Below are 18659 nucleotides of genomic sequence, written 5' to 3' on the forward strand. Positions count from 1 at the left end.
TTTCTACGAAACGATACAATGTTTATAAGGCTTCATCATCAAGTCTGTTGCGGGTTTTCAGGTAGAGCATTAATGTTATATTAGGGTTATCCTGGTAGATTCTGTTGTTGTGAATCATGCCAGAGGGGAAATTCTGAATGAATTCACGAGAAATTTCATTAAGATTTTTGCATTAAAATCATTCGAAAGAAGAAATAAATGGTAATTATTTTCTTCAGATATAACCTCGGATAAAACTGACAAAATTTGAGAAAAAACATTCCTGGAGATCCTTTCAACAAATAAGTCCAAAAGCTTTTAAGTGCTGAATTCTTGGAGTGGTCATGTACACAAAAATGAGGACAATAATTTTTTTCCCTTGGAATTGCTGAAGAGAGAAAGGAATAGCATTCTATGATCATGTTCTACTAATAAAAAAATTACAATCACACACAAACGTTTCAAAAATTTTACAAGGAATTACACATAATTTCAAATTGAGAAATTTTTTCGTTGAAAAATTCTGGTTTAAAATGCAAAAAGGGTTGCATGCTTTGAAAAAAAAATCCAAAAAATATTCATAGGTGTTCTTTTCAATGGTAAAACCGAGTGTGAAACATTCTCACAAAATGCCATTCCTTCAACTCCTGCACTTTCAAAATATAAATAAAAAAATGTGTAAAGAGTGTTACTTTTCGAATTTAGTCCTGAAAAGATTTGTTTACATGAAATACCTACCTCCTTTAAATGAAAACTTTCGTACTTATTTGGTGTATAAAATATCTACATTTAGAATTCGAATTGTAATTATGCAACCTTCAAAATAATACGTAGTTTCAATGGGTTCAATGTGTTTTTAGATAGCAGGTAAATATAACGAAACTAAAAAAGCTTGCAATCCCATTTGGTGCCATATTTTCAGTCCCATTTGCTCTATAATTGAAACAAAATATATCCGTGTATAGAACTGTGAATTTTCAATATTTTCCAGAAACTATCAACATTCTCTCATGTATGATCAATCAGTTTGATATTTCATCATCAGACAAACAAATGAGGCAATAAAAGCACAACCAACAACAAATCAATATGCGAATGTAATTACATGCACGATGCATTAGAAATGAAATCAACCAAGCTGCTTTCATAATTCAACACTGATAAAATGAAAAAACCACAATTTCGAATAATTAATATTCTCGAAAGAGATGTTCAAATATTTATCCTACCACATAGGTTTGCCAATAAACATCGTTAGGTATAACCAATCGAAAAATTGAATGTTGTTCGATAATAACAAAGATTAATTTATTTTTTAATTTTTTTTGTGTCATTGACAATGTTTTGATTGTGTTTTCATTACCAGGAATTCCAGTTGTATAATGTTTAATGTTTCGTTTGATACAATATTCCGAGTACAGAGTACGTAATCATTTTGAATTTCGTTTATTTATTCATTCAACCAATTACTTCACAGAGAGCAGGAGCGTAGCTGTCAAATGTTTCAGCCTCCAACGAAATTTATTTTGGTTGCAAATTGTGAATTCGGTTGATAGGACTTCAAATTGCGAAAAAAAGCCGATGAGAATTCGATTATGTTTCGTACAATTTTTGTTAAAGAATCCATTCTTATTTGTTGGGACATACATATACCGGGTGATTTTTTTGAGTTGAATCAGTCGAATTCTCGAAAAGGAAACATATTAGGGAAAAATGTTTCTAATAAAAAGTTGATGGTTTGAAGGGGGAAGCTCACTTGTGCCAGAACCTCTTCCGTTTTCATTTATTTTATTTATTCACAATAATATACAAGTGAATAATTTTAACCCATCAACAAATAATTTTAACCCATCATTAATGAGTCCCCCTTGTGGGGGTACAGGGGTCAACTTTGGAATTTCAAATGGGAACCCCTGTATTCTAGGGCAAAAAAGATTTTTTTTTTGTATGAACAATTTTTCACGAATCGTCACAGATGGCTCTGTATTTGAGCTTGAATTTTTTTCTGAACATGAAATTTGGACGTTTAGTGCTGAACTGTTTGTTTTCAGTACAATTAACTGTCATTGATCATTTCAAAATGGCGAAATAACTTGTTTTTGGTTCAAAATACTTCCCATTAATTAATGAGGATAAATTGAATGATTATTTGGACAATCCATGGCGAAAATTAGTTAAATTTCATGTCAATGATTAATGGAACTTAGCTCGTTTAGATGGAAAATTCCAGCTCGAATACAGAGTGATCTGGGCCAATTCGTGAAGAATTGTTCATACGAATTTCTAGTTAAAAATTCAACAAATTTTAGCGAAAATTATCGCAATTTCCTGATATGGGCAATTTTCCAATTCCAACTGAAATTCCCACGTCAAAAAAACCTTCTTTGGCCAATATAGAAGACATAAAGTACAGAGATACTAAAATCTCACCCAGAAAACAATTTTTATAATAGACTACCTATTTATTGGTGTAAAAGTATTATTTCAGAAGGTACTTAGGTACTCTTAAAAATAATGCATGTTTGGGTTTCATTGACCAATTCTTGTCAGGTACTTTTTCGACATAACACCTAGTATTCCGAAGTTTTCACTGTGTTCCACAAATTGTTCATACAAAATATGAGCTATTGTCCTCGAATTGTGTAGACTCAGGTAAAACTTAAAACTACCGGCTCAATGGTACGTTGATACTTCTTTCTCTCAACGGGACTTCATTTTTCTTCAAAACAATCCACAGCATCACTCGCTTCAAACCAATTCAGTGCAACAAAGAACGCACCTGTCTAAGAAGTTAGCTCCTCTGGCGGTGAACCTAGATGAACTTTACGGCTGCTGCAACAGTGGCACAACAGACAGATGACATGCACAACGGGTCGAATCTCGCACACACAAACACCCTGGAAAAACACAGAACTGTCAATGCACACAAAACGGATCACTTGCCAGAATTACGTCATATCGAAAACAGCGCGATGAATAATTGGTTTTGCAAAGTACAGTGAACCGAACTTAAGACGGCGGTTCTGTGCTTTCTCAACCGTGCCGTTTCTTATGTGATGTTGTAACTGTACGAGGCATCGGTGAACGTAAACTGGCAACAAGAAATATCAAGCCGGTCGAGAAGGGATCGGAAAAGGCCACCAAGTCACGGTGTGGCCACCTTCTACTACATGGGGATTCCGTACGAAAGGAATTATCTCGACAACTCAGACAAGGTGAAGGCGTTCATGTTCCATGATACAATGAAAAGAAGATCTTTTTTATTCTATCATGTTCATGTTCCTATTGTAGCGCAAAGCTGCAAGATAGATTGAAGCATTGGCGTGGGGAACAACTTCAATTTAGACTGGATTAATCTAATCGAAAATGCGTCAACTGCAGTTTGAAGTCATTGAGCGCGGTGCGTCCAATTGGAACGCCACTGGTTTTACACACATAGTATTGTAAGGTGCATAAATACAAAATTTTACCAGAAATACAAAATACTTATTATTACTTAACTATGGTAGGGTGCGTATTTAGGGGCGTTACTAGCGTATACCGATTGGAACCTCATAAAGTCTGCACAACCACGTTTTCGATTTTTTTCTGACCAGGGCAGGCGCGGGTAAGTTTGGCGCCCAAATTCGGAGTAATAAACATAGATAGAGGGATCAGGAGCATATATGTCATTTTCAGTAAGCAAATTTTGAACTATCAAATTAGACATGAGGCGCGCTGAAAGGAAAACATATCAGTGATACGATATTTCACTCAATTCGCTAGTTTCTCCACAAAGAACGTGCCCCGTAGTGTATCAACGTTTCATATTAACTCAAAATATATTGAAATGAGTACCTAAATATATCAGAAATTCCGAAAACAAACTTCAAGCGCGTCAAACGACGTGAAACAACCGATGACACTTGGAGAGCAAAAGATGCCAAACCTTGGATTTCGACAGGTAGATCCAGAAAATAATAAACATTCGGCTTATTATAAGTTCGACAATTAGGAAGAATATCGGATTTCAAATATTTAAAATTGCATAGTCTATCGGAAATTACTCAAATAAATATATTTCATTCATATAATATAAATTCATAATGATATAGTAAAATTGTGGATTTTAAAATATATCACAACCGATAACGTAATCTAACCATGTGTTGAGGACATGTAAAAATTGCGTATACTTCCTCTAATCTATGATTATTGCTCTATGCCTGAAGCAAATAATTTTTCGGTACCCCTGCTGAAAAAGCATGAATAGGGGAAGGGAGGAGTACCAATTATTAAAGTATCGATCGATAATAAATTGTTAGGCTCTCACCACAGAATAAGAACTTCTGAAGGAGAGCAAAAACTAATTGAGATTACAAACGTCTGTATTCCGCTGAAAACATTTGGCATTTAACATTAACCAGTTTTGAATACAAAATCGTATGAATTTTCCAAATGTTGAATGTGTTAACATCGACTTCCCAATAATTCAAAAGCCTTTGTGAAATACATAATGATTTTATCCCTCTTTCAATGAGGATATTTCAATGTTTATATTGGTATCTGTTATTTATTATACAGGTAGCTTATTTTTAAAGGTTTTGGAGATTTTTATTGCAGGGATTGTTGACAAACGCAGCGGAGCGGAACAAATTGAGTTGTTTTTAAGAACCAAGGTTGAATAGGAGGCCAGCAAACTGCGCCGAATTACCGCCCGTCAAATAGAGGCATCTGAATCGATCGCTTCACTGTTTCGTCCCTAACGTCGACCCTCTTCCTTTTTTTTAAATTTTAGGCCAATTTATTACAATATTGGAAAATTTTTTGCTCTCTAATTAAGAGTGAGAAATTGCGGGTTCTGCTAGTTTAACACTAAGCTAGCAGAACCAATAGGCTAATCGATTCTTTATGAACAATCTGATAACACGTTCGAATCCACTTCCAAATTTGTGAATTTGGTTTTTTTTAATTCCTGGGTACTGCTAGCTTTAGTAGCTTTACCGTTAGGCTAGCAGAACCCAACCATAAAGAAACTCCTCAGAATAAAGTCACTTACACGGTAATTTAAGGCTCTATTCAGGCTAATTTATTGCCCTATAAATAATTTTTTTGCTCTCCAGTTTTAGTAGATGTAATTATGTTCTACTAGAACTAGGATTCACTTTTACCTGACAGTATCAAATACAAATAGAAAGTATGAAAATTCTTATTGCTCCATGATTTCTGGTTCATTTCCGGCTCACGTTTAAATTATTTTTTCAATATACTACGTTCTATCACCTTCACCGTCAAGATGGCAGAACACCAAAAAGAAATTTCGATAATATGGGAATTTTTCATTTGAACCGCATATTGTTCATAATTCAATAATTCTCAAATCACCCTGTAGAGACATAGTTGAGGACCCCAACCATAGACCAAACAAGCTGTCTTGACTCCTAAAATCTTACCGTCGAAATCAGCCTGTATATCGGCATCAATTAATTCATGATAGAAAAAAATGTAGGTAGGTATTTACTGAAATCTACAAATTTTTTGACAATAAAGAGGACTCTTTGAACTCATCGTTACCCCTTCCTTGCGTGCATATTGGCATTTTTTCAACTCTCTCTGAAAAGTGTAAATAATGCAAAAAATCAGTCCATTCTTTACAATGATATTCTGTGGTTCGGAAGCTTCTTAGATGGTCATTTTTTCTTTTGTAAAAGCAATATTGCCAGGTTTGTAAATGCAGGGCCGTATCTAGGTACTATTGCGCCTGTGGCAATATCTTAGACAGCGCCCCCCATTTTCGAAGATTTTTTTTCATCGATTATATTTACTTATAGTATTTTTTTGTTCATAGCTTAAGTCATATATTTTGTGATTATTTTATGCTTATGCTCATAAAATTTTGTTTTATTTTAAAATTTATAAGAGTTTGTAATAATTTCTGAATAAACTTTCTTATACACAAATTCTAGGGAAGGCTAGCAATATTTTCAATGTTTCCAGCAAGGGCGTAGAAATGGGTGGTAATTACTCCCCCCCCCAATATTTCCAAAATATAAAATTTCTGAATTCTCGCAAAAACGAAAATTTTTCTATAAAAAGAACCAATAATCATTTCACTTTCCTCTGAAATCGACACGGAGTACAAAATCGGACCCTTTTACGGTTAATGAGTTTGTTATCGCTTTCAAGATGAGTACTTTTACTGCTCTACGATCACATCTATGTCCGAGGTTTATTATTTTCCTTTATCTATCCGCTTTGTCGGTGTCGCTCGTTTTTTGCATTCGTAATCGGTATGCACGTACTCGTTATTTTCGGTTTTTTGTTTCATTCTCGTCACGAAATTTCAATACAGTAGTTATCAAAGTACTGAACTGAGTAATTCGCATCGAAAAATTGTCTGGCCGTGTTATACAATTTATTGTGATTCATTCAAATTGCAATTTAATTGTGCAGATATCAGTTCTGAATTGATTATATCTAAACGGTGTTCCTAATGTGTACAAATGAAAATGACAGATTTCTCGGATCATTTTGAGAAAAAAGTCCTATAACATGAAACTGCAAACGCTTTGGTTTTGAGATACCGGTGTTGAAGTTTTTTTTCTCATAGCACCTTCCCTTCACAAAATATTTAACTTGAATTGTCATAGATCTTCCGATTTAAAGTTTTCATCTTGTGATGTGCTCATTTTGTATGCAAATCTATAGGATGATATTTTTTCTGGAAGGGTACCTGCTTCTTTCCACCAGAACTATTTTTTGGTGAAGCACTGGTTCTATAGAAAAATGTGAAAAGAAACTCTGGTCTAGTACAACACTTTTTGGTTTGTTGTAGTTTTGTCGTATCTGCTATCGATTTCGAAAAAAAAATTCAAACAGCTCTCTGGTAATCCTCAGGAAAATCCAAATTATTATAAAAATCCAGTTAGTAATCTGTGATGAATAAATTAATTATAACTTATGGCAGATACTCATCAACAAATTCTGTAGCGAAGATTAATAAAGATTCGATAAACTAATGAATATAAGCATCACTAAAAAGTATGACTATACATGAAACACCCTGTATCTCGAAAACTAAGCGTTTGCGGGCTCATGTTTATGGGACTTTTTTTTTTTAAATTATCCAAGGAATATTTTCCTTCGTAACTCCGTTTTAAGAAAACCCAGTATAAGGTGAGAACAATCGAATTGGTAATAAAAAAAATATTTTGAGTAATTAAGTTCCAACTTCGTTATCAAACCTCTTTTTCTCACATTACAGATATGAGTAAACGTTGTTGCAAAAAAAAAATTTTTTTCGAGAACCCTCCCAAAAAAAAAGAAAGATCTCCGTCCTTGTTTTCCAGATTCCTCGGCATTTCTCGTTGCGAGGCGTACACATGAAAACCGAGTTGTGATCTTTCGAATTTTTATGTCGAGTGCTCCAATATTTTTTTCTTTTGATATGTTTGGGCGCCCCTGCAGACCTTGCGCCCGTGGCAAGTGCCACCTTTGCCACGCCCTAGATACGGTGCTGTGTAAATGAACCATTTCATATACCTAAGTATGAACTGCATTATTTAGTAGGTATAGTAAACAATGTACTATGGTATAGGTATAAGTACACAAAATTTATCCGATATATGTATGACTGAATTTTGTATAAACATTAATTTCCCTACTTTGAAACAGATTTCTTAATTTCCGTTCGATCAGATGGGTATTTTATAGTTTAGTTAATAAAATTTACTATACCTACCAAGATATACAGTAAAATACGTGTACCTAGGTACATATTTTCAAAGAATTTTTTTTCATTATTTATTGATCGAAAATACACACAATTGAAAGATAATATAAAAAAAAAAAATTACGGAACAATACATATATAACTGATTGAATGGAGTTTATCCTTTCAAAACATTTTATTCAATTCCTAGGTTTAACAATAATACATATGGAGTTGTGGACATAAATCATCTTAAGAACACTTGCGTAATATAAGGCACTGTTCTAAAATGTAAAATTGTGATTATAGTATTTTTCTGTAACTCTATTTCCAAAAATATAAGAAAACTAATCAAAAATTTTATAATTTCAAAGTTGTATCCGATTTCCGAAGTTGTATCCGATTTATGATACCTACTTACGAATTCTTCAATCTAGCTCTAGTAAGAATTGAAAACCCGAAATGAATTACTTTTCAGCAGTTTCCAAGAAATAAGCCGAAACTGGCAACAGCAGTAAGTTGGCAACGCTGTTGGCAAAATTCTGAAGACACTACTCTTTTCAATTCAAATGGTTCTCAACAGGTGGTAGCAAAATGGAAGAGTAGTGAGTGTGCTAGGCGACAAGTGAGGTTAAGGTGTATAAATAAGTAGTTAAAATTTTAGGATTTGCGGTTAATAAATGAATATTCGTTGTGCCATTTTATTCATAGGTTTTTATTTCACTATCTTCTGAGTTTTCATCGACTGAAGACAACGAAGCATCAATTATTTTATAATTCTACAGGTAACACTATTTCTGAAGCTTAGGGTTTATGTTGATATCAAACTAAAGTGTAATCATTGATGAGTTTGATGTAGTCAAAAGTGGTTCCATAAATAAAAAGAAAATTCGAAAGTTTATTCAATTAATTACGCTATTTCCAATAAGAATTTCAGAAATAATGTCCTCTGGAATAAAATGCAATTCCAAGGTCATGGCGGCCAGTTTCGGTTATTGTTTAGACTTGGGTTTTCTGCATTTTCAAATCTGCAATAACCAGATATCTCTTTATGTTATTGTTAAATCATTTCAATGCATCTTTAACTTTTGAAACTAACTGAATTACTTGAATAACCAAAACCAATGAACTTCAAGCTTAGTCTCAAAACAAAACCTTCATTGGTTGAATACCTTATTGTTTGAATTCCATATCCATTAGTAAGATTACAACTTGAGAAGCAGAACCAATGATGATCAATTTTTAAGTTTATGCCAAAGGTCCGTTTTTCTCATGTTACTTGTTTTTCATTCAGTATAATGTACCATTGAAAAAACTAATGCATTAGTCCAATTCAACATCCATTTTGCCAAAAAGAAACTTATTAAATTGAAAATTCATTATTGGATAGTACAAAAATGTCATCATTGTTTTTTTTGAGATTCTTGTGAATTGAATTTCATTGAAGGTTATTTTCTAGAAAATTAGAATTTGATTTGATGAGGATTTATATTTGAACTGAAACAATGTTGATTATTCATTTAAATCAATAAAAATGTAAGTTTATCAGAATTTTATTTATGGATCAGCGTTTCATGAATATAGATTCATATATTTTTTAAAAGAATACTTGAAAGTTATTAATCTATAATTCTGCTCTCCAATACTCTAATTGACGTATTTTTCAGGTACAAATTGAAGCAATACAATGTCTTTTCCGGATTCTGAATTGTCCGATTTGTTGGAAAGAGATGATCGGGAGGCACTTTATAATAATGTGTATGTGTCATTCTGTTATTATTATTTGCAGTGTTTATAATACTTTTTTTCAGGCATGATATCGTGAATTATGTACAAGATACTTTATATGATCCTGGTTTGTCGGTGAGTGCAGTTTTATCATTAATAATATTGTTCCATGAATTTTACATAATTATTTTTGAAAATATTATATCTTATAGATGTAATTTATTCTGAACAAGAGATAATTCAGTTGCAGTTCACACTAGCTTTGATAATTGTAGAGACCAAAACTTACAATGAATTGATGTTGGCATCACAAGTGAAAATTTAGCTAAAAAAAATAATAAAAATAACGCTTCATAATGAAATCTTTTGCAGCAAAATATGCCCAATGCATTTGGTCCATTAGAAGGAAATGAAGAGAGTTTGATTCTGAAGCAAGAGATTTTCAATGAGCTATCAAGTATTCCAAGCAATTCATTCCCAACCGGTTTGCCACCAGTATACAGTGCCCAATTGAAAGTTTGTAATGAAGAATATGCTGGACCATATGATTTTGATGTTTCCATCATACCAAATGGAACCAAAAATCCTTGGGTTGTGAGTATTAAGCAAAGAGTTTCTTTTGTCAATTTATAATATTAATAAAGATAGTTTTTCTCCAAATGCGTGCTAAAGAAAGCATATATCTATTTATTTCAAACAAAATAAAAATATTTATACTGTAGGGATTTGTTGGAAATAGTTAATCATTTCATGAATGTGCTAGCTATATAATTTTTGACTATTGATCCAGAAAATTATAGCTTTATGAATCCTATTTACGTAGTCATCTGTAATTCTTGTTAGATTCCTGGGCTTATTTTCAAAAAGTCAAGAAGGTGGTTAGATATTTACAGTGTTAATGTTGAAAAAACACAAAAACTAAAGATTGATGATTCTATAAATGTTTAATATTTTCATAAAAATTGTTACTTTGATTGATAGCACACTAATTCTTTTTTGATTTCAGTATTCTCCTTCACTCAAAAAAGTATTCATTGATATGGGTGCACATTTCCCTGTAGAATTCAGACACACATCTCAAAGTACTGAAGGTCTCTATGTGAGAGTCATGCCAAGCTTTAGTTCCTTACAACATTCCCAGGAATTGGTCTTCCGATGTGTTCAACACGAACAACCCCATCTCGGTCTCAATAAAGGTAGGTTGGTTAATTTTATCATCTTCACAATTGATATACGGTTCATTTGTATTAATTATATTAGAAAATAAAGCAATATTATTCAATACAACTGGAAGATATAATTAGAATTTAGCAAAAAGGACAATGTATCAATAGAAGCCTTCATGTTTTCTTTCAGGTGTTCCTCCTCACGTTAGTCAGCACATTATACGCTGCTCGTCCAATGAAAAAACTTTTTATTTGGGTGATCGTAAAACCAATCAGAGACTTTCTGTACTCTTTCCTCTCTCTCATCCTCAAACTGGAACCGATGCTGTAAGAGAGATGTTTGTATTTGTTTGTAAGAGTTCATGTCCAACAGGCATGAATCGTAAGCCAATAGAAATTATTTTCACCCTTGAAAATTCCAAGTAAGTATCTAGTTTTGTTTAAAACATATGTCAGAAAAGTTTCCATGTTTTTGATGAAAAACTCCAACCTATATTTATAAAAATTAGAAAACCACTTATATGAAGCCAGAAACTTTTTGAGCGCTTATTCATATTCATGTAATTTTTTCTTGCACATTGGTCTTCAAACAGTTATTTCAAAACAGATATTGCTTGCCTTAATTTTCAAATGATGTTCCCCCAAAGTTTCATTCCTTCTTAATAGAATATGAAATAATCTGTAATTTGACCAGCCATGAAAACAGAATATTACTCTGTTATCACTTGAGAAATCAATCATTGTCCTATCATTTCCAAATTTCGGTTGATTGGATCTGTATTTTTTTCCGTTATTGAGAAGATGAACTTAGTCTGGAACCATGATACATGCCCATTAGCGAACTATATAAATAAATTTATATTTTCAGGGTAGATTCAGGTTATGAATCTATCTGAAAATTGAAATTTCTAGATGTTCCATTTGCATGTACACAGCGGCAGGACAAAATCGATTTTGACCTCAAATTCTTCATGACCGAGTTTAACCTATTGTTTTAGACCAATACTCTTGAATCAAAATTCGAAAATAACAGACATTTGGGCAAAATGATAGTCCACTGTTGTGTCCTAAAACAAACATACAAAAACATAATAATTGTCATTATCACTAGAATAGTGTAAACTATAATAACTATGAAAATTGATACAAACTTCTATTATACTTCTATTCCTCCGAAAGCTCCCAGAATTTTTTGCACATTAAAACTTATGCAACTTGAGTCATAAGATATGTATCAAATTTCATCCAACTGACTCTTTACATTTCTGAGTTTTGGATATTGGATGGGTAATTTTTCAGAGAGAGAGATGGAATTAAAAATCTGTCTACGATGGAATAATTGAAATGTGCATTGGTCATGCTGTTGCACAATAGAAATAATCTCACAACCAAGAAAGTTTTGGTGAGACATGAAAGTTTGAATATTAATGTCTGTTTTTTTCTATTTATTTCTTCAATAGTGAAAATTATTAAAAAAATAATGAATCTATTGGTGTTAAAGTTGTCTTTTCAAGTTCAATTCAATAAAAAAATTCGAAGACCCCTTTTCCTGTATGAAAGTCACGCCACTGATAATTGAAAATTAATAAAAAAGATAACACATGTGGTCCGAATGTTTTTTCAGAGTAATCTTTATTAGATTACTTTCATTTGTCAAAATATTGTAATTTTATAAAAGAAACTGTTTTAACTGAGTCATAAATATATTTTTAGGTGAATTATATGAATATTCAAATTAAATATTTAATGAATAAAATATTTCGATACTCTATTATCAGAAGTATTGTAGTAAGCAATTTAGAACCTTATTGAAATTTCAGAACAATTTCATTTACTTGTTTATTTGTTGTAGTGGTGACATATTAGGCAGGCGAATTCTAAATGTAAGAATTTGTAGCTGCCCCAAACGGGATAGAGAAAAAGAAGAAAAAGATTCAGTAAATAAATCTTCAGCACCCCAAGGTAAAAAAAGGAAACTGGAGATGAAAGAGAAGAAAGGAGCGGGTGAGACAGAGCCCAAAGATAAAAATGTGCAGAGCGCAACGGTTAGATGAATTCAAGTAGGTAATTGTTCTTTTTGCTAATGATGACCGTTTTTAGATTGAAGTGCCCGGTAAACTGAACTTACTGCAAATCCTAAAATTTAGTAGAGATCTCATGGCCGGAGAGATGGTTCGCAATCCACAGAAAAATGAACAATATGTTGATGCTTATAAAAAATTACAAGGTAACTGAAATAAAATTCACATTGAAATATTTTTAAGTTCGAAAAATAAGTACTAATAAAATATTCAATTCGAAAAAACCTATTGTCACTGTTATTTCTTTTTTCAGCTCAAGTCGATCATCTGCAACAATGAGGCTCAGATAGTGTAAAATAGATTCTTATGATCTCTGAAATATTTTTATCATCATTTTTGGTTCGAAAACTTCTTCAAACTGTATTTCCCAGGAACCTTCTTTTGAACTTGAATGTTTCACCTGAATATAAGTCTCAGAACTTAATTTTTGATTTGATATTCAATACGATTCCGGCATTTTCATTAAATGAGAATATTTTCAATGTTTTAAATAAATTGTCCTCATATAAAAATTTTAGAAGAAATTATCACCTTTAGGAACACCTTTTGGATTTTCACCAATATTAGAATTATATTTGTTTAATATTTTGATATAATTTTTTTTTTCATTACAATGGTTTGTGATATAGCTTTTCAGTGAAAAGAATTGAATATTTTTTCCCAATTTCTTAGTAGTGATTATATATTAATAAGTCAAATTTAATAAAAAATTGTACTGAGAAATGGATTGGTGCTACATTAAGTTGAATATGCTTTAATTGTTTTTTAATTTGTTTTGATATCAATGAATATACTTGTTAATTGAATATTAATATTTAGGACCAAGTACTCTAGGAATGTCTTTAAGCAATATTACGTCTTCCATAAGAGTAGCTTTATTGAATTTGTTGATATATCTTAATGAAGAAATATAAAAACACATTGATAAAATTGTATTTACGAAGAAGTGATTGGACAAAATAATCATTAGTTTTACTTTATTTCATTGCTCATTAGATTTATCTTAATAATATTATAATTTTAATCTTCTTTTGTTTGTAAGTACTTTTTATGTGTTCTTATTTACATTTCAATAAATTGTCCATGTTCTTATCGACTACTCATTTATTTGGGGGAATCTGTGATAGCTGTTTCAGTTGTTTGGAAACAGTTTCTAAAAGTTTCTTCTTATCTCGTTCACTTTTTTTCAATACTGTAAACATTGTCTTCTTATCACCTTCTTTCAACCTGAAATTTTTTTTTGTTAAATTAATTTTTTATTTAAGATGCTTATCTTACTTCTCAACAAGAATAAGAGCATCATCAGGCTTAACCTGCTTATATTTGCTTATTTCCTGGCCATAATCATGAAAATAGGTTGGCCAATCACAAGTTGTAAATAAATCTAAAATTTCTCTCAATTTAGAGAAATAGGCTAGGTCATCTTCTTGCAAGCCTTTAACTGGTTCAGATGCAGCAAAAACTGAAAGAAATAGATGTCTAAATTAGGATGCCCAATGAAGAACTGACTTCAAACTTACGCTCACACTGAATTAAATCTAAAGAAATTTGGTTGAGGGCACCAAGAGAAATTTGCTTGTTCTTCTCACTCATTAGTAAACTGAACATTGCTTCGGCTATGTGTTCACAAGCAGCTTTACATGCGATTTGTGCTACTTCCAGCTAAAAAAAATCTTCTGAATTTTTTCTGTCATTTTTTTAATCATTAGGAAATTAGCAGCTATATTGTGCATTCACTAACAATGACGATATAAAAAGTTTATGTCATGTTTAATTGCTCGAAATGAGAGATAAAGCAGTCTAAAATCAATTAATTTCATTTAAAGTGCAGCTTTATGGCACTTGCTTTATTTGCTTGTAAGATATAGACTTCTTGAAATTTTGTACATACATTAACAGTAAAAATGAATCCTTTTTCAGAAAGCAAAGATATGAAGTCAAAAGCTTTTACCGACTTGTTGAAAATTGTATTCATGTAATTGTAATTTTCCTCACAAACTTTTGGATGGACTTTTAATTAATCTGCAAAGTGGTATGCCTTGAAAACATAGAATGTATATTTGCAATACATACTGGTAAGCTGGTGAAGCTTTGGAAAGTAGTTCTCAAGAAAGCAATTAAATCTGAAATATGTGTGGAAGCATGACCTTGAGGTTCAACAAGTAACCAATCATAACTTTCCAATTCTAAAAATTCATCCAATTTTTGGTTGAGCTTCTCGCATATTTGATTGATAGCATCTTCCCTAGCAACCTGAAACATTATTGTTTTTCCTGGCATAAGCCCACTTGAAATCGCTTTAGATTCTTCCCTAAAAAAGGAACGAACATTAAAATTGTCCATGTTAATTACTGTTTGTTATATAGAAAAACCCTTATAAACAATAAAATAATACTCTTTTTTACCCAGTTATGTTTGAGATAAATTGATCCAAGTATGTAGTAGAAGCTTCTAAATATCCAGTATCAATTATTATCTGCATAATTTCTTGCAAACCAACTCTTGGATTTCTGAAGGTTGTAGATAAACATCCACTAAATGTCCTTGTTAACAGCAGATTGATAGATCTCCTTATCATTTCATCCACTTCAAGTTGACTGCGAATGAAACAATTATTTCAGATGATATAAAACTTTAGACATTGATAAGACATAATATATTCAATTCTTTTTAGTTAGTGACAGTACTTTTAAGACCATATAAGATATTTTTTAATTATATTATGTTTAGCTCACCTCAAATTCAAATCCTCCGAAAATTTCAAACAAGCATAAATGAATTCTTTCACTTGTTGATACACTCTGGGTACCATACTTGAGAATGGAAGTGTACAAGGGAATGTTATATTGTTTGGTAAATCTTCGTCCCAAGGAAAGGAAGATAATATATTATCTAATACCTCTTGATCAAGCACCTGTGGAAAAAAAATATTCTGAATTCCAATTATCTGCATTGAATTGATAATACACAATATTTTTAGCAGACCATTATACCTCCACAGGTTGAAAATCCTCCTTTGACAATATTTCCCTGAATACTTGCACCCATCTTTGCATTAAAACCTCTGTATAATGATCTCGCAATTCTTTAACAAAGTCCAATAGGGGTTCCACTGTGTATCCATAATTTGTGAGTGTAGTACAAAATAACATGATAAGATCTTTTATTCTAAGTATGAGTGTGGCATCAGTGCAGTAAGCTGAATGATTCTGTAAAGCAGTTACCATTTTTGATAATGCAGAGTTCCACATTTCATCTAAAAATGTTCTAGTGATGAGACCACTTCCTGTATTCAATACATGGTCTTCAGTTATGAAAAAACCCAAAACTGAATGGATATACAAGCGAAAACTTTCTTCTGATTCATGCTGAAAAAATTTATGATTAATTAATTGAAATATAGAATAATATGTAAAATTCTGAAGGCTTTCACAGACTGATTGTTCATCAGAGTTGAATAATTCTGGGCGTTCTAGTTGTGGTATGATCGGTTTCACACCTTATGTAATCAGGCGCTATGAACGATTGGCACCTCTTCTTGTTTTATTTGCTTGTATATATCGATGGTTTTTATATTAATCTTTGAGTAGTTACTCTTAATGTATAAGAAAATTTCTATCTTTGGGAAGGTGTTATCCATTGGACAAAGCATGTTTGGCAAGTACAGAGCAGAAAGATGTCTACCACAATTGTAAGATAATAAATCAGTAAGGTCACACTAGGAAGCCTAGAATTATATCTATAGAACTCTACAGAATAATATGTATATGAATTCCAAAAAAAGGATTCAGGAAATAAAAGTTGTTTGTTAAAAGAAAACTATCTTTGAGAATTATATGAAGAATATTCTTTATACAATGATTTGAGCTTATGAATAAAATGAAGCCTTCAATATTACTACTTCATATACTCAATTTCTTTTAAACATAAAACAGCAAACTTTCATAGAAAAAATTTCAACATACCATATTTGTTGGGGGCTGTAGAACTAATCTTGCTTGTTTAGTCCTCTCAGCCCTATAATAAGATTCAAATGTTGATTTGGTTCCTAATACTGTGGAAATATGCAAACTTCTATATATGGGGGAGAAATCTATCAATTCTTGTGCACTCAGATCATCCTCTGGAAGGAAAGTATAAAACTTAGTGGTAAACAGATATAAAAAATGGAACTATATTACCAGAAGACTGGTGTGTTATTCGTTTCTTCTTTCTGACTACCAATGTAGGATCCTCCGTGAGTTGCTCCCTTGTCTGAAAAGAATTCATTATTTCCATACGTACAGGCTCACGCCTCTGTGATTATATGTTTATAACCTGTAGCTTACAGAATGAACCATATTATTATTATATTCATCTGGAAATCTTACTATAACTCCATTACAATAATAGTAATAAGTAATTTCAAAAATTTGGAATTCACAGTGGATTCAGTACTTTAAGGCTTAAATAACCCCTCTCTTACCAATGAAATATTTAAATAAGTTTAAACAGTAAGAAATTATAAGAAAGTTACCAGTTCATAAGATTTAAATTAGTAACATATTTTTGCTTCATTTTACTCACATGTTTCATTGCTACCTCACCAACTTTGGGTGAAAATTTTCGAATGTTTTCCAAAAAGTCCTTTAAATCAGACATGGACGCCGATTCAATACTTTGACGAATCCTGAAAATAGTGAATTAATTAAAAAATTTTATAACCTAAATGCTTGCAAATACATACTTAGGAATATTTTCCCTCAACTGATATGAAAATCTATAACTTGCTACATGAGGAAGATGTAAATGTTCAAGTTCTTCTAGACTTTTCAAGGCTGGATAATATCTGTAAAGTATGTCACTTAAATTGAAGACTGAAGTTTTTGATATAACTTATACCTCTTCTCTGCTATTTGCTTTTGTAATTTAGAATAAGTTGTCAATACAGGTAACCATAACTTGAACTGAGCTATAACTGCAGCTATATTATTTTGTACTTTTCTACCATTAATTAATTCATTTCCAGATTTCATAATCTCTTGGGCAGAAGCATTAAGTTGATGATTCAAAGATATCACATTATTCTGAAAATCAATTTGAGGATATGTGAAAAAATGCAAATAAAATTTTATTAGAAAACATAATTTTGAAACTATAAGAACAGAGACCAGACTCTAAAATAAAATTCATTGATAATAATCATTACTCAAGTGCCTATTAGATTCCTGTAAATGTAAATCTCTCCTTTTTATATGTGGAGATTGTGGGGGAAGATGAGTATACTTAAAGATACTTCACCTAATTCTGTCTGGTCAATTTAATACCTTTAACTTGAATGATAATAAAATAAAGTAAGTTGTAAAGGAATATCGATACTCGCAAAGGCCAAGAAATGTTGAAATATTAATATTTATGTTCATCTCAGTGTTAGTAAATAATGTATCAACATAAAGCATCCAAAATTGCACACTTACATTCAACTTTTTAGCCTGCGAGCGAACTTCCAATAATTCTGTTATAGATTCAATGAAACCTTGATAATATATATTGCATAATCTCTCTATATCTCTATCATGCTGTTTTATTCGTTTTTCAAGTTTATCCCGGAAATCTGCATGTTCATCATTATCAAATATTGCCCTAGATAAAGGAATCAATATTATAAATAATAAAGCAAAAGAGCCATAATATCAGTAAAATAATGAGAATTCAAATATATTGGTTTTCGGAGACACCCACCTAAATGTGGGACCGAAATAATCATCTATGCCTTCAATCTCTTGAACATATAAGTCATATTGAGTATTTCCTCCAAAAGGGGTGCCATTCATTTGTCGTGAATACATTTTGACCTACAAGTGTTCATGTAATTTAATTCTCAAAATCATCCCATCCCATATCCCATAAGAATATTCTGAATATTGTTTAAATCGAGGTGTTGGCTTGAAAAAATCCACTGATTATTATGAAAGCAGTTAGAAGTATATTGATGAATTGAACTACTTAGTGACTTTAGAACTACTTCCTAAGTAG

At 31.7% G+C, this 18659-nt stretch overlaps 3 protein-coding genes across 3 annotated transcripts in view; 1 reads left to right on the forward strand and 2 right to left on the reverse strand.

Moving 5' to 3' along the window:
- Positions 1–3169, reverse strand: part of LOC123676175 (cadherin-87A) — a 158171-nt gene extending 155002 nt beyond the window's left edge. Inside the window, exon 1 of the mRNA XM_045611908.1 lies at positions 2759–3169. The gene's annotated coding sequence lies outside the window, so the exon portion shown is untranslated. The remainder of the gene's footprint in view (positions 1–2758) is intronic.
- Positions 3170–8232: 5063 nt separating this feature from the next.
- LOC123676179 (cellular tumor antigen p53) lies at positions 8233–13734 on the forward strand. The gene is made up of 9 exons (XM_045611910.1): positions 8233–8454; positions 9337–9427; positions 9481–9532; positions 9770–9991; positions 10404–10593; positions 10754–10985; positions 12416–12608; positions 12664–12790; positions 12898–13734. Exons 2-9 carry the CDS (start codon positions 9357–9359, stop codon positions 12921–12923), a joined length of 1113 nt encoding a protein of 370 aa, XP_045467866.1. The 5' UTR covers positions 8233–8454; positions 9337–9356; the 3' UTR covers positions 12924–13734.
- Positions 13605–18606, reverse strand: LOC123676178 (exocyst complex component 6). The gene is made up of 14 exons (XM_045611909.1): positions 18366–18606; positions 18101–18266; positions 17526–17710; positions 17371–17472; positions 17211–17313; positions 16826–16898; positions 16610–16767; positions 15638–16012; positions 15380–15558; positions 15050–15241; positions 14718–14955; positions 14165–14306; positions 13923–14106; positions 13605–13871 (listed from the first exon to the last, which is right to left on the reverse strand). Exons 1-14 carry the CDS (start codon positions 18470–18472, stop codon positions 13745–13747), a joined length of 2331 nt encoding a protein of 776 aa, XP_045467865.1. The 5' UTR covers positions 18473–18606; the 3' UTR covers positions 13605–13744.
- Positions 18607–18659: the final 53 nt, after the last annotated feature.

The sequence above is a fragment of the Harmonia axyridis genome, chromosome 3 (assembly GCF_914767665.1).
Source record: "Harmonia axyridis chromosome 3, icHarAxyr1.1, whole genome shotgun sequence".
NCBI classification, from domain to species: Eukaryota; Metazoa; Arthropoda; class Insecta; order Coleoptera; family Coccinellidae; genus Harmonia; species Harmonia axyridis.